Consider the following 12,153-nt stretch of genomic DNA (forward strand, 5'->3'; position numbering starts at 1 on the left):
ACCGCGCAGGAGATATTGGGGCAGTTTAGAAAAACGGGGTTGGGTGAGATATTGGAAAATACCATGTTACCACAACATAATTCTTATAGTTTCCTTTGTGTTATTCCAAAGTTTTTATGAGGTTGCTATCGTTAAACTTTTTTGGTGAAGGAACAAACAAACAGCATATGTGGTTGTATGAGCCGGCAGATATGTTGTCCAACTATGTGGTTTATTTAAAGTTTAAAAGACAATCTATCCAGTTGCTATTGCAGATTTTTACAGGGCACTTTGGAATACTTGATTTCGACTGGTCAGACCACTCCAATGTCCTGATAACTACTGCTAAAACCTAACCATGTACAAAGAGCGACCTTGACAGGTGCAGTTCAATACTTACAAATAATTGAAATATAAATATGCCTAATTCATAAAATGTATGAGATTCTATTTACTAATGATTGTCTTGTTTGAAGGTCGTGTCTTGACTTAAAGCCCAGACCTTCTTTACGGAAGGTCTGCATTTGTTACCAATGAGCTAATCAAATATTTCAAATCAATATTTTGTGTCCAGTTATTAATTTAGGTAGCAAGACACCCCCTTCTTTACATTGTGGTCCTTGTTACCCTGAATGGTTTTATTTTGTGAGGACTTTACACCGGCCAACTAATCACATGACATGGAATATTGATTTGAAATATTATTGAAATAACAGACCGAGAAGAGCTGCTGGCATGAGACAACACATCAAATTTGCAGTTGTGTAATTTAAAGAGTTAATATGATCTGAAATAATTTTAAGAGTCCTGGTTGACCTTCTGTCACGAGTAGAGAAACGACACGCACAACTCTTGCTGGTTTTTACCGCCCGGAGGGGAATTTATTAACATGTGTGGCCAACGGCCGGTGATAAAACAATAGAGCGCTAGGAGTAGTTCCGGTGCTTCCGGGTTCGCGGTGCGGGGTGGTGAGCCGTGCTTCACTTCTAGCCCCATCTCCTCGAAGTCCCGTGCGTCCGTGTACACCTTGTGTCCGTGCAAAACCTCGTGTCCGTGCAAAACCTCGTGTCCGTGCAATCCCTCGTGTCCGTGCAATCCCTCGTGTCCGTGCAATCCCTCGTGTCCGTGCAATCCCTCGTGTCCGTGCAATCCCTCGTGTCCGTGCAATCCCTCGTGTCCGTGCAATCCCTCGTGGGGTAGTGCTGCTGGCTTCGGGGGTACGTGGCCGCTGTTGGTCGTTAGTAGTCCGAACCTGGTCAACGTCACAGGAGAAAGACTCATTAGACACAGTATTGCCATGGAGTTGTAGCTCCTCGTGCTGTCTGTGAAACCGGCTTTTATGCTGGTTTAGATCATTCCCTGACGACCGACAGCTGTGCCTCGTTACCTCCCGTGGTTTCCATGGCGACGCTGATTGCGCTGGGGTGACTCGTCACACCTTCCATTTTATTTCACCGATTAATTTCTTAATGCTATTTACATTCTATGCAAGGAAATCATGTATGGGCTTAAATCTAAATATTATGCGCCTATGTAATGTCCAACCTTGATACATTTTTTTCTTACTCTCATTCACTTTACAGATTACTGCTGCTCTGCTCACTCTTTCTGTTTTTAACATTTACAGAAGCCAGCTTGTGCATAAGTGACTTTCTGAAGGTTCTGGACATTAAGAAGTAAATGACAGGATCTAGACAAACATTTAAAGCGGACAGGAAGAGTGTTACCTCCTTTATCTGGAAGAGATTGAAGTAGTTTGTGTTACAGTTGTTCACTGAGTGTGAAGGGCACACGACAGATGTGATATGGTACAAAACATATAAAAAACACGACCAGCAAGCTGAAGATGCTTCGATTTGACCGTCGTCCAGCCTTGCTGCTGTCCTGTTGCACCCTTCTGTAGGAGTGGTACACATGACATGCTATGGAGGTGTAGCAAAACATGATCAACAGGAAAGCCACCCAGAAGACTCCGACATTAAAGTGGACAGAAATGTCATGCCAGCGTCGACCCAGTGAACTTTTTAGGGCCATGCAGGAATAATTCTCAGGAATGGACTGGTTTGTTAATATGGAGTTTGGCAACATCCATATGATCATAACAATCCATGCTAAGAGCGCCAGACCCTTTCCCACAGTGACACGCTGTAGATGGGACAATACGCTTGATGTGCTGCAGACGATTTTGAAATAACGTTCCAAGCTGATCAGGCTCATAAATGCGATTCCAGTGTACATGCTTAGGTAGAAAAGCACAGCAGTGTAGCGGCACACCATTAATTTTAACTTCAAGCCACCATAACCCAGGTCACTCGCAACACGCCAGGGGTATGTGAAGAGCATCAAAACGTCAGCCACCACCATGTTTTTAAGGTAAACCACCAAGACTGAGGAGTTTGGAACTCTGAAGAAGATCCAAGCGGCAAATCCATTGAGTATAAACGCACAGACACAGATGATGCAGTAGAATACAGGCAGAACCTGCCGTGTGAACACACTGTTGAAATTTGTGCAGTTTCTGTCCACTACTGTCACATTTCTAGAATCCATATCTGGAAGTTTTTCATCAATCAAACACAGATTATTACAGTAATACAAAACAATCAACACAGCATATTATTACCCATTAAAGAATGTTTATATTACCTTATATTTTGTATGTTAAGTTTTTGCCTACCATATTGTGTACTTTTAAGAATTACGGTAAATAAAAAAAACTTTTTGTGATTAAATTGATTACATACTGAATTAAAAAGAATAACTTACTTGAAGAGTAATAAGAAGTTTCATAAGAGAGAAACACAGAAGTATTAGATGGGGCAGATAAGCTTCACATGACAATATAGAGGAAGAAGGGATGCTTTGTGTGATAGGCACTAACAGCAAGAGACGCTGTGTGGGCAGACACTTGTGCAGTGTGTGTGTGTGTGTGTGTGTGTGCTTGTGCATGTGCGTTACAGTTTTCCTCCGTCAAAAAGAAATGAGACTGTAAAATATGCATATTTAATAACGATTATTATACGTATTTTGCATTGAGCTAAACTAATTCCTTGACTTCAACTGATGTTCATTAATTTGATCTTGACAGATCTGGTGGAGAAATTATTTGGTGAGCTAAGCTACATTATTTTAACATGCAGCTAAAACCGCTACAATACGGAGACGTCTGAGGAAGAGTTAAGAAAAGCATAATACAATACAAAGCAGTTAAGCACCTAAAGACCTGCTGAAGTGCCTAGGAACGTGCAGCATTATTTAATATGTTGTAGCAGCTTTAGATGTTGTTAAAATAGTGATGAACTTAGCTCACCAAATACTGCACGATTCTCCACCAGATCCATCAATATCACATTCATGAAATTAGTTATTTAAAGCATCAATTTCAGTCAATGAATTAGTTTAGCTCAAAGGAAAATAAATATAATAATTGTCGTTTAATATACATATTTTACAGTTCCAGATTATCAGTATAGTGATAACAATACGTTTATTTATTCATCCAGCAAATGCTTAAATTATATTATACACTTTAACGTTATCTTGTGGCCATAAGTAACGCGACTTTACCAAACAGGATTTAGAGCATGTGCAGCATACACTCACTGGCCACTTTATTAAGTACACCTTACTAGTACCGGGTTGGACCCCTTTTGCCTTCAGAACTACATTTATCCTTTGTGGCATAGATTCAACAAGGTACTGGAAACATTCCTCAGAGATTTTGGTCCATATTGACATGATAGCATCACGCAGTTGCTGCAGATTTGTCGGCTGCACATCCATGATGCGAATCTCCCGTTTCACCACATCCCAAAGGTTCTCTATTGGATTGAGATCTGGTGACTGTGGAGGCCATTTGAGTACAGTAAACTCATTGTCATGAGTTCACCTAATACTCAGGTAGGCTGTGGCGTTGACATGATGCTCAATTGGTACTAATGGACCCAAAGTGTGCCAAGAAAATATCCCCCACACCATTACACCACCACCACTAGCCTGAACTGTTCAAATAAGGCAGGATGGATCCATGCTTTCATGTTGTTGACGCCAAATTCTGACCCTACCATCCAAATGTCGCAGCAGAAATCGAGACTCATCAGCCCAGGCAACGTTTTTCCAATCTTCTATTGTCCAATTTTGCTGTAGCCCATCCGCCTCTAGGTTCGACGTGTTGTGCGTTCAGAGATGCTCTTCTGCATACCTCGGTTGTAACGAGTGGTTATTTCAGTTACTGTTGCCTTTCTATCAGCTCAAACCAGTCTGGCCATTCTCCTCTGACCTCTGGCATCAACAAGGCATTTGTGCCCACAGAACTACCGCTCACTGAATATTTTCTCTTTTTTTTCGGACCATTCTCTGTAAACCCTAGAGATGGTTGTGCGTGAAAATCCCAGTAGATCAGCAGTTTCCGAAATACTCAGACCAGCCAGGCATTCCAGGTCGGTGCAGCCGGGCATTCCCGCCCGGTGCATGCGACCATATCCTGTCGGCTATGTTTGGACTCTTGTGCTCCCCCATTTTTGTTATTGTATTATCATGTAACACAGCTGTAACATATAGTTACATGGGCTTGGAACTATAATCTATGATACCGTTACCAAAAAAGGAGGTGAGAGGGAATTGGGTGAAGGGGGGTGGTAGGTACTGGGCTGGCTGGAGAAGTTAAGAGATTTCAGCTTCACTATATACAAATAAAAAGAAGAGAAGTGTTAAACAGGATCATTGAAAGAAAAGCCATAAACCCCTCCCCACTCTCTTTTGTTCTGGTTTCTTGTTGCCATCATCAAAGGGCAAACCCTTTCGCTTCTCCGGGGAGTATTTACGCCTCTTAAGCTTCAAAGCAAGCAAAACTAGATATGAGAAGACTTCGTTTGCATCTGTAGTTTGTCCAGAGGAACTTATCTGACACGACTGTTCTTTCATCTAAATAAGTGTTCTGAGAGGTCACCCAATCAGCTCCCAGCTCCAAAGTAAGTGCTGGAAGACAAAGACAATTGCTTTCCCACTGAAGATGCCATCGTCTGATTGGGTCAGTCACAGCTATAGGGCTTAAATAAGAGATCACTCTCTTCCATTTTCGCTCTTGTTTCGTTTCTTTTCTTTGGACCTGCCTCGACCAGAAACCAGTTCTTAGCGTCGAAACCAGTTCTTCGGAGACCGCCTTCACCCCCATCGGGGGGGGGGGGAGAAGGAACAATGGACTGTGGCCTTCCACAGGGCCATGAGGCCGGAACTTTTCAGTGGAGACCGCATCCTGAAACCAATTGCAACCTTGCCCTGCCTCCAAACGCTATGGATACAAATACAGCACAGAGCTTGCAAGTATTCCGTCCTATTCATAGAATAGCTGCGTTAAGTTTGTGCCTCTTTGTTAAAGATGATTTTATTGGTGTTCAGATGCTACTCTCACAATCTATTTCTCACATCTCTCTCTAACTACCTCTTTCTATATTTACGTTTCATATTGTGTATTGTTTGTATTTGCGATCGTTATGTGTACCATTTGTTTAATAAACAACCATATATTCATTTGTGATGGGTTTCTGTGATCAATGCTCACAATGCAAAATCCCTTAAACCATGTTAGATTTACGCTACCTTTGCTCCAGTTTCTGTTTAGTGAAGTAACGTAACTTATGGCCATGAGATAACGTAAAGTGTATTAATCATTGATGCATTCTCTGGACGAATGAATACCAATATTGTTATACTGCACATTACTAATCAGAGACTGTAAAATATGTATATTTAATAACGATTATTATACGTATTTTGCATAATCTATGATACCGTTACCAAAAAAGGAGGTGAGAGGGAATTGGGTGAAGGGGGGTGGTAGGTACTGGGCTGGCTGGAGAAGTTAAGAGATTTCAGCTTCACTATATACAAATAAAAAGAAGAGAAGTGTTAAACAGGAAGTGGCTGAAGATGAGGTGGATAGAGAAGGAAGTAAAACGTTTTAAAGAGTCTGTCAGATGTATTGCTGGTATGGTGGTTTTAACACTGTGGACAATTGCAGAGAAATAGTAACTGAGATCATCTGTATCTTTAGTTTTCTGCTATGTTCTTTCTGCAAGCCTGAGTTTAGACTGGTTTTCGCCAAACACATCAGATAGCCAGGGGCTGGAGGTCAAATGTAGACCATAAAGTTTGGAAGTCTGTAACATAGGGTTTGTCTTGGTGAATGCTGGTGTCTCCAAAGAGGGGGCTGCCATCCTTACAGAATGAAGAAAGAAGCAAATCCAGCTCTTTGCGGGAGTTATAAGCAGCCCTTGGGGTGGAACACTACAACAAAGTGAAGCTGTTTAGGAAATGAGACAGTGAACGTTCTGCTGGAAATTGTGACGCGGCGCATTCTGTCAGTCTCGACACAACATCAAGAGGGAATGTTTATGACATTATTAGTGGGGCAGTTTCAAACCACATTTTTTAAACAGTTTTTGGTAAACTGAGTGTTTTATGTAGAAAATTGAATTAAAAGTATACATTTGTACATGGTTTGTCTTAAAGCATATTAAAACACCACATAGACATAAAAACAACATTAAAAACTTGATTTTCACCACCCATCTCCCATATGCTACAAAAGTTGGAGTTAACCTTGAGTTCAAGAGAGGATCATTATATCATGCCATGTATGTTAGCAAACAAAGCATTCATAATGAGACAGAGTTTAAACCCATCGCAGGAATTTTATATTCATATCAATTGTTTTGTGTGCAAATCTTGACTGTCATATCATAGTGTAATATCACAGACTACTACTAAAACAATGCCATTGTAAAAACAATGAGAATACCAATACACTTTATCCTTTTTTGACAAACGTCATTTGTATTTTTTGTATAAAATGAAACTACGTGTATAAACTCTGACTAGACTTATTAAAAATACATAAATGAAATATGTGATTATACTAAAGTTCCTTACTTACAAATGGGTTTTACATAGTGGTTTCAAGGATATTTGCAAAGTATATGGGTTTTAAATTAAACTCCTTAAATAAAGTTTAATATATATCAAATGATTGTTGTTCTAAATATTCTAAAAATATATATTTTGTAAATATGACTTTTCCGATGTATGATTTTTGTAAGCATCTTCTGTGTATCGAGGTAAAAGTGTATGATAGCCAATATCAAACATTTTTAAACATACAATGATATTCAAAATATCTATAAAACATTTAAACTAAGTGTGTGCTTACTCATAATTCTAAAGAACATGGAGTTTGCTATCTTTGTGGTTTTTTACACCACAATTCTGTGTGACATTTCATTTCACATGTTCACCTTTTCTTGCTATTCGTTTCGCAATCGTGAAAACCATGTGGGGAAACATTTTTGCGTCTCTTTAAAGGTCAAACCTCATTTCATTTAACTTTAATTTTACAGATTACTGATGCTCAATCCGGTCCCGATAGAAGGCCTTCTGTTTTCACCATTTACAGAAGTCATCTTTTGCAAGAGTGACTCTCTGAATGTTCTGCACATAAAGAAGTAAATTACGGGATCCAGACAAACATTAAGGGCAGACAGGAAGAGTGTCGCCTCTTTCATCTGGAAGAGAATAAAACTGTTATGCATGCTAAAACCAGCCCCGGGCCTTTGGCTGAGAGTGTAGGGCACACGGCAAATGTGATATGGTACAAAGCACAAAACAAACACTGCCAGCAAGCTGAAGATGCTTCGATTTGACCGTCGTCCAGCCTTGCTGCTGTCCTGTTGCACCCTTCTGTAGGAGTGGTACACATGACATGCTATGGAGGTGTAGCAAAACATGATCAACAGGAAAGCCACCCAGAAGACTCCGACATTAAAGTGGACAGAAATGTCATGCCACCGTCGACCCAGTGAACTTTTTAGGGCCATGCAGGAATAATTCTCAGGAATGGGCTGGTTGGTTAATATGGAGTTTGGCAACATGCATATGATCATAACAATCCATGCTAAGAGCGCCAGACCCTTTCCCACAGTGACACGCTGTAGATGGGACAATACGCTTGATGTGCTGCGGACGATTTTGAAATAACGTTCCAAGCTGATCAGGCTCATAAATACGATTCCAGTGTACATGCTTAGGTAGAAAAGCACAGCAGTGTAGCGGCACACCATTAATTTTAACTTCAAGCCACCATAACCCAGGTCACTCGCAACACGCCAGGGGTATGTGAAGAGCATCAAAACGTCAGCCACCACCATGTTTTTAAGGTAAACCACCAAGACTGAGGAGTTTGGAACTCTGAAGAAGATCCAAGCGGCAAATCCATTGAGTATAAACGCACAGACACAGATGATGCAGTAGAATACAGGCAGAACCTGCCGTGTGAACACACTGTTGAAATTTGTGCAGTTTCTTGCTGTCCGAGTCTCATTGCTGTAGTCCATATCTGAAACATCGAAAGCTCTTGGTTAATTACATTAAACATTGAAGGGACAATTCATAACAAGACACTGTTTAAGGATTTTTGTTGACTTTTTAAAAAAATGCTACTTTAAAATGTAAAACAAATTCTTTGTACAGCTAATCTTGCAGAATGTACCAAAGCTGTATATGGTATAACCTCAAGACGCCTCTCTGTTACAATAATCCAAGGTTTCCCAAACTGGGGTTTGCGAACCCCTGGTGGTTCACAAGTTTTTGATTTCAGAACAGCTGATTTCAGTTAGTTTTATCAACTCTGGGTAGGCTTAACTTGAGTTAAGCGCTTACACCACCACAATGACAAAACTTCTACAAAACTTCAGTCGCTATTAGATTGTTAATTTTAAATCTAAATTTGTTTTTTATTTTGCCTTGTTGTGCAAGCACTGTCGAGCTTGTGCAGAGGCAGCAGTTTTTGCCAGAGGGGAACTGGAATCCCCTGGTTAGGCCTGGTCTCCCTCTGAGGTTTTTTTTCTCCTCCAATGGAGTTTTGGGTTCCTCGCCACTGTTTGCATACTGTTTTGCACTGTTTGCCTGGCCGGGGGGGGCTGCTAGAATTTGATAGTCTTATTTAATTAACTCTGCATATAGTAATTTATTGTGTGTCTGATATTTGAACTGTGTTTTGACTTCCATAACCTTTTATGTTTTACTTATAGTCAATGTTTTCTTGTAGCCTACAGCTGCTTTGTAACAATGAAAATTGTAAAAAGCGCTATATAAATAAAGCTGACTTGACTTGACACAGGTATCTGCAATCCCCTGGGATCCAACCCATAACCTTGCGTTGTTAACGCAATGCTCTTACCACTGAGCTATATTTATAGCTTTCCCCTCATACTTATATGATCATTTACTAAGCAACTCAGGCAGGTGCCTACAATCTGCTAGCAACTATACTCTGTCACTGCCGCGAACACGTTTAAAATCCAAAGGTGATTGTACGTTTGTTTGTTGGGCCGAGACTATGAAATAGTCTCTCAGTGTCTCTACGATCCCTCCGCTCTGTACATGAGTTTAAATTTAAATTAAAGCTCTATTTCTCTACCAGACATTTTAGTTACAGTTGTTTGAAATATTTTATTATTTTAATCACATGTTGTTTATGTATTTCTTGCTTATGCTGTCTCTGTAAAGCTGTAAAGTTTATGTGTATAAATAAATGAAATTAAAATGAAATAATACAAAAGCTAAATATTTATATTCTTTGTGTCATGACTCGCCATGTGTTTAGTGTAAGAGAGACATGACATTGTTTGTATTGACATGTCATGCGCTCTCTAGTTTCCTCATTATGTATTGTTAATGATTTCATTCCCTGCACCTGTTCCCCTCTTGATTTGGTTCCCTTTATTATTACCTTGTGTCTTCTGTCCTGTGTGTGTTCATTTTGTTCCCTGTCTGTTAAAGACTTCACGTCCTGTTCCTGCATGTTTTCTGTGAGGTCTAGTCTAGTCTAGTCTATAATATTATTCCCTTTGTCATTGTTGGTTTTTAGTTTTGTGTGTTTTTTTGTGTTTTGATCTAAATCAGTGTTTCATGCTGCCTGCTCTTGGATTCTCTCCTTGTCCAATCCCTGACACTTTGATGGATTTTGGTTTTCAGAGTGTTTTTTTACAGCAATTATTTGTGTAGTCTTTTTTTTGTTTGATATAATATATGTGGGAATTTAGGGTTCAATTCACTACAGATTGTGGAGGATGAATGTTGTTATTGTCTTTGTTTATCATAAATCACAATAAAGGATAAAAAAGCTTCCAGATTCTCTTGGGTAAAACTGAGCAAGTTCAGCAGTTTGTCAACTTCAGATCAACAGCAAACTCAAATGGGAAAATATTTTCTTTTTGTCCGCTATTTTTCAAATTTCAAGACATGAATATATGACATGGAACTTGACTTTTTACTGCTTGGTTTACTACTTTTTTTCTACTTTGTTTATCTCTGAAAACATTCTTTCCTTCTGCTTTTCTTGAATTAAATAAACCACATCAGAGAGCTCATTTGTCTGTCTTGTATCACAAACAAATATTTGTATCACCTTAATAATTTACACTGTGAAGTTGTTCTGTCTACAATAAAGAATATTCCACATAATTTAGCATCAAAACATTTAATTGATTATAAACATAATAAAAATTCTTACTTTGAGGAATCAGATGAATCAGCAGGCACTGTATCATAAGAGGAGCGCTGAAGTATTAGAAAGGGCAGATAAGCCTCACGTGATATTACAGAGGAAGGAGGCATGCTCTTTGTGACAGGAACCAAAAGAATGGCTGTAAGAGATGTCGCGTGGGCAGACACTTGCTCAGCACTACAGGTTCCTCCACTAATATGTCAAGTATCCTTCTCTCAAAGCTTTACTATAATAACATTTTATTGCTCTTTCATGCAGTTGCTCTGGAGAGTTCTCAATAATTTTGTTAAGGTATACAATATTTGATTATTATTATTTAATAATAATATTAAATAATAACATTATTAATTATATATAATGCACAAATCTTCAATAAAAGACACTGTCAGAACAATGCATTAAGATAAAACAAATTGATAAAAATGGATTTGCTGTTTCGCTGACATATTATTAGCTCTCTGAGATGTATCCCACTGTGGTGCATCTGTTGTTGTTCACACACGGGGGTTAAATGTAGGAAGCTGTGTTTGTGTTAGTCATGTGCAGTTTAGCTGGTTTCCTCTCTCACGCCAAAGTGAAAATTTGGGGAAAATGTAATAATACTATAACTACATCATATTAAACGACTGGTGCTGTGAAAGGGTGTTTGCCTCTTTATTAAAGCAATACTTTTTATTTAAAACATTAAAGAAAGGCAATTTATAGTTTTTAAATGATCCTGTTTTTTATTTAAGTAATACGTTATCCACCCTGGCCTTTGTGAAAGTGTATTTGACTCTATTTTTACGCTTTTTTTAATTAGTTACTTATTCACAGATCCCAAACTGAATTTATAATGTAGTTGAGTTGGACTGTTAGTGTGGCAGGATGGACTGTGGTTAATTGCAGCCCCTCCTCCCCACTTGGTTACGATTGGCTCGTGGTTATTTCATTTTCTTTGCTTGTGTATTGTAACATTTCATTCTTTGTTGTTTGTTTATTTAATTTATCAGTACTACTGTTGTTGGTGAAGTTAGCCTCAAGCCCGGTCTTGTGAGTGAGTGTGTGTGTGTGTGTGTGTGTGTGTGTGTGTGTGTGTGTGTGTGTGTGTGTGTGAGTGAGAGAGAGAGAGTCTATGTTAGTACACTGAAATACACATCATTGTGTATTATTTATTAGTGTGTTTTATTGATTTTGATGAATTATTTGGATTGCTGTGAATTTCGATATATTGTGATGTGGTATTGACTCTTACCCAGATCGTAGTGTTTTAAGAATATGCTGACGTCAGCTTTCAGAGTGTTTACTATTTGTTCTGAATTTGATTAATAAAATTTTATTTTTGTATGGAAGCATTTCTCTGTTTGTCCAATGCTTGAACCTGAATTCTATAGATGCCTAGGTGGTTACTTTCATTTCCCCGGGTTAGATCTCGGGGTGGCGTAGTCGCCACACATTACTGCCACTGCTACATTAGCAACCAGGGGTACGTTTTCTTAAAGAGTACATTTTACAAGATCATGTAAAGTACATTTCATACAGTGCAAGCCGAAGGTGAATGAATAACAACGTTATTGGCTTGGAAAAAGGGGAGTCGACCCTGAATCACGCAAATGAGTCGTGCCCTAGTCAGA

The 12,153-nt window shown here is 39.1% G+C and overlaps 2 protein-coding genes across 2 annotated transcripts; both read right to left on the minus strand.

The window, feature by feature from the left end:
• Window positions 1–1,556: 1,556 nt before the first annotated feature.
• On the minus strand, window positions 1,557–2,529 carry LOC306908778 (P2Y purinoceptor 14-like; the record flags this gene model as incomplete). Its single annotated transcript, XM_079481965.1, is given in 2 exon segments — window positions 1,557–1,746; window positions 1,748–2,529. Coding segments are annotated over 2 exon segments (972 nt in total).
• Window positions 2,530–6,421: 3,892 nt separating this feature from the next.
• On the minus strand, window positions 6,422–10,627 carry LOC306908871 (P2Y purinoceptor 14-like). The gene is made up of 2 exons (XM_079482112.1): window positions 10,547–10,627; window positions 6,422–8,368 (listed from the first exon to the last, which is right to left on the minus strand). Exons 1-2 carry the CDS (start codon window positions 10,581–10,583, stop codon window positions 7,368–7,370), a joined length of 1,038 nt encoding a protein of 345 aa, XP_079338238.1. The 5' UTR covers window positions 10,584–10,627; the 3' UTR covers window positions 6,422–7,367.
• Between the last annotated feature and the right edge of the window lie 1,526 nt (window positions 10,628–12,153).

This window comes from Barbatula barbatula, assembly GCF_947034865.1.
Source record: "Barbatula barbatula genome assembly, chromosome: 19".
In the NCBI taxonomy this organism is placed as follows: domain Eukaryota; kingdom Metazoa; phylum Chordata; class Actinopteri; order Cypriniformes; family Nemacheilidae; genus Barbatula; species Barbatula barbatula.

Excerpts from the sequence above, each read along its gene's own strand:
- LOC306908871 (XM_079482112.1), bottom strand. The coding sequence starts at position 10,583 with ATGATACAGTGCCTGCTGATTCATCTGATTCCTCAAA. Across the intron at positions 8,369-10,546 it reads GATTCATCTGATTCCTCAAA|ATATGGACTACAGCAATGAG; the intron begins GTAAGAATTTTT and ends TCGATGTTTCAG.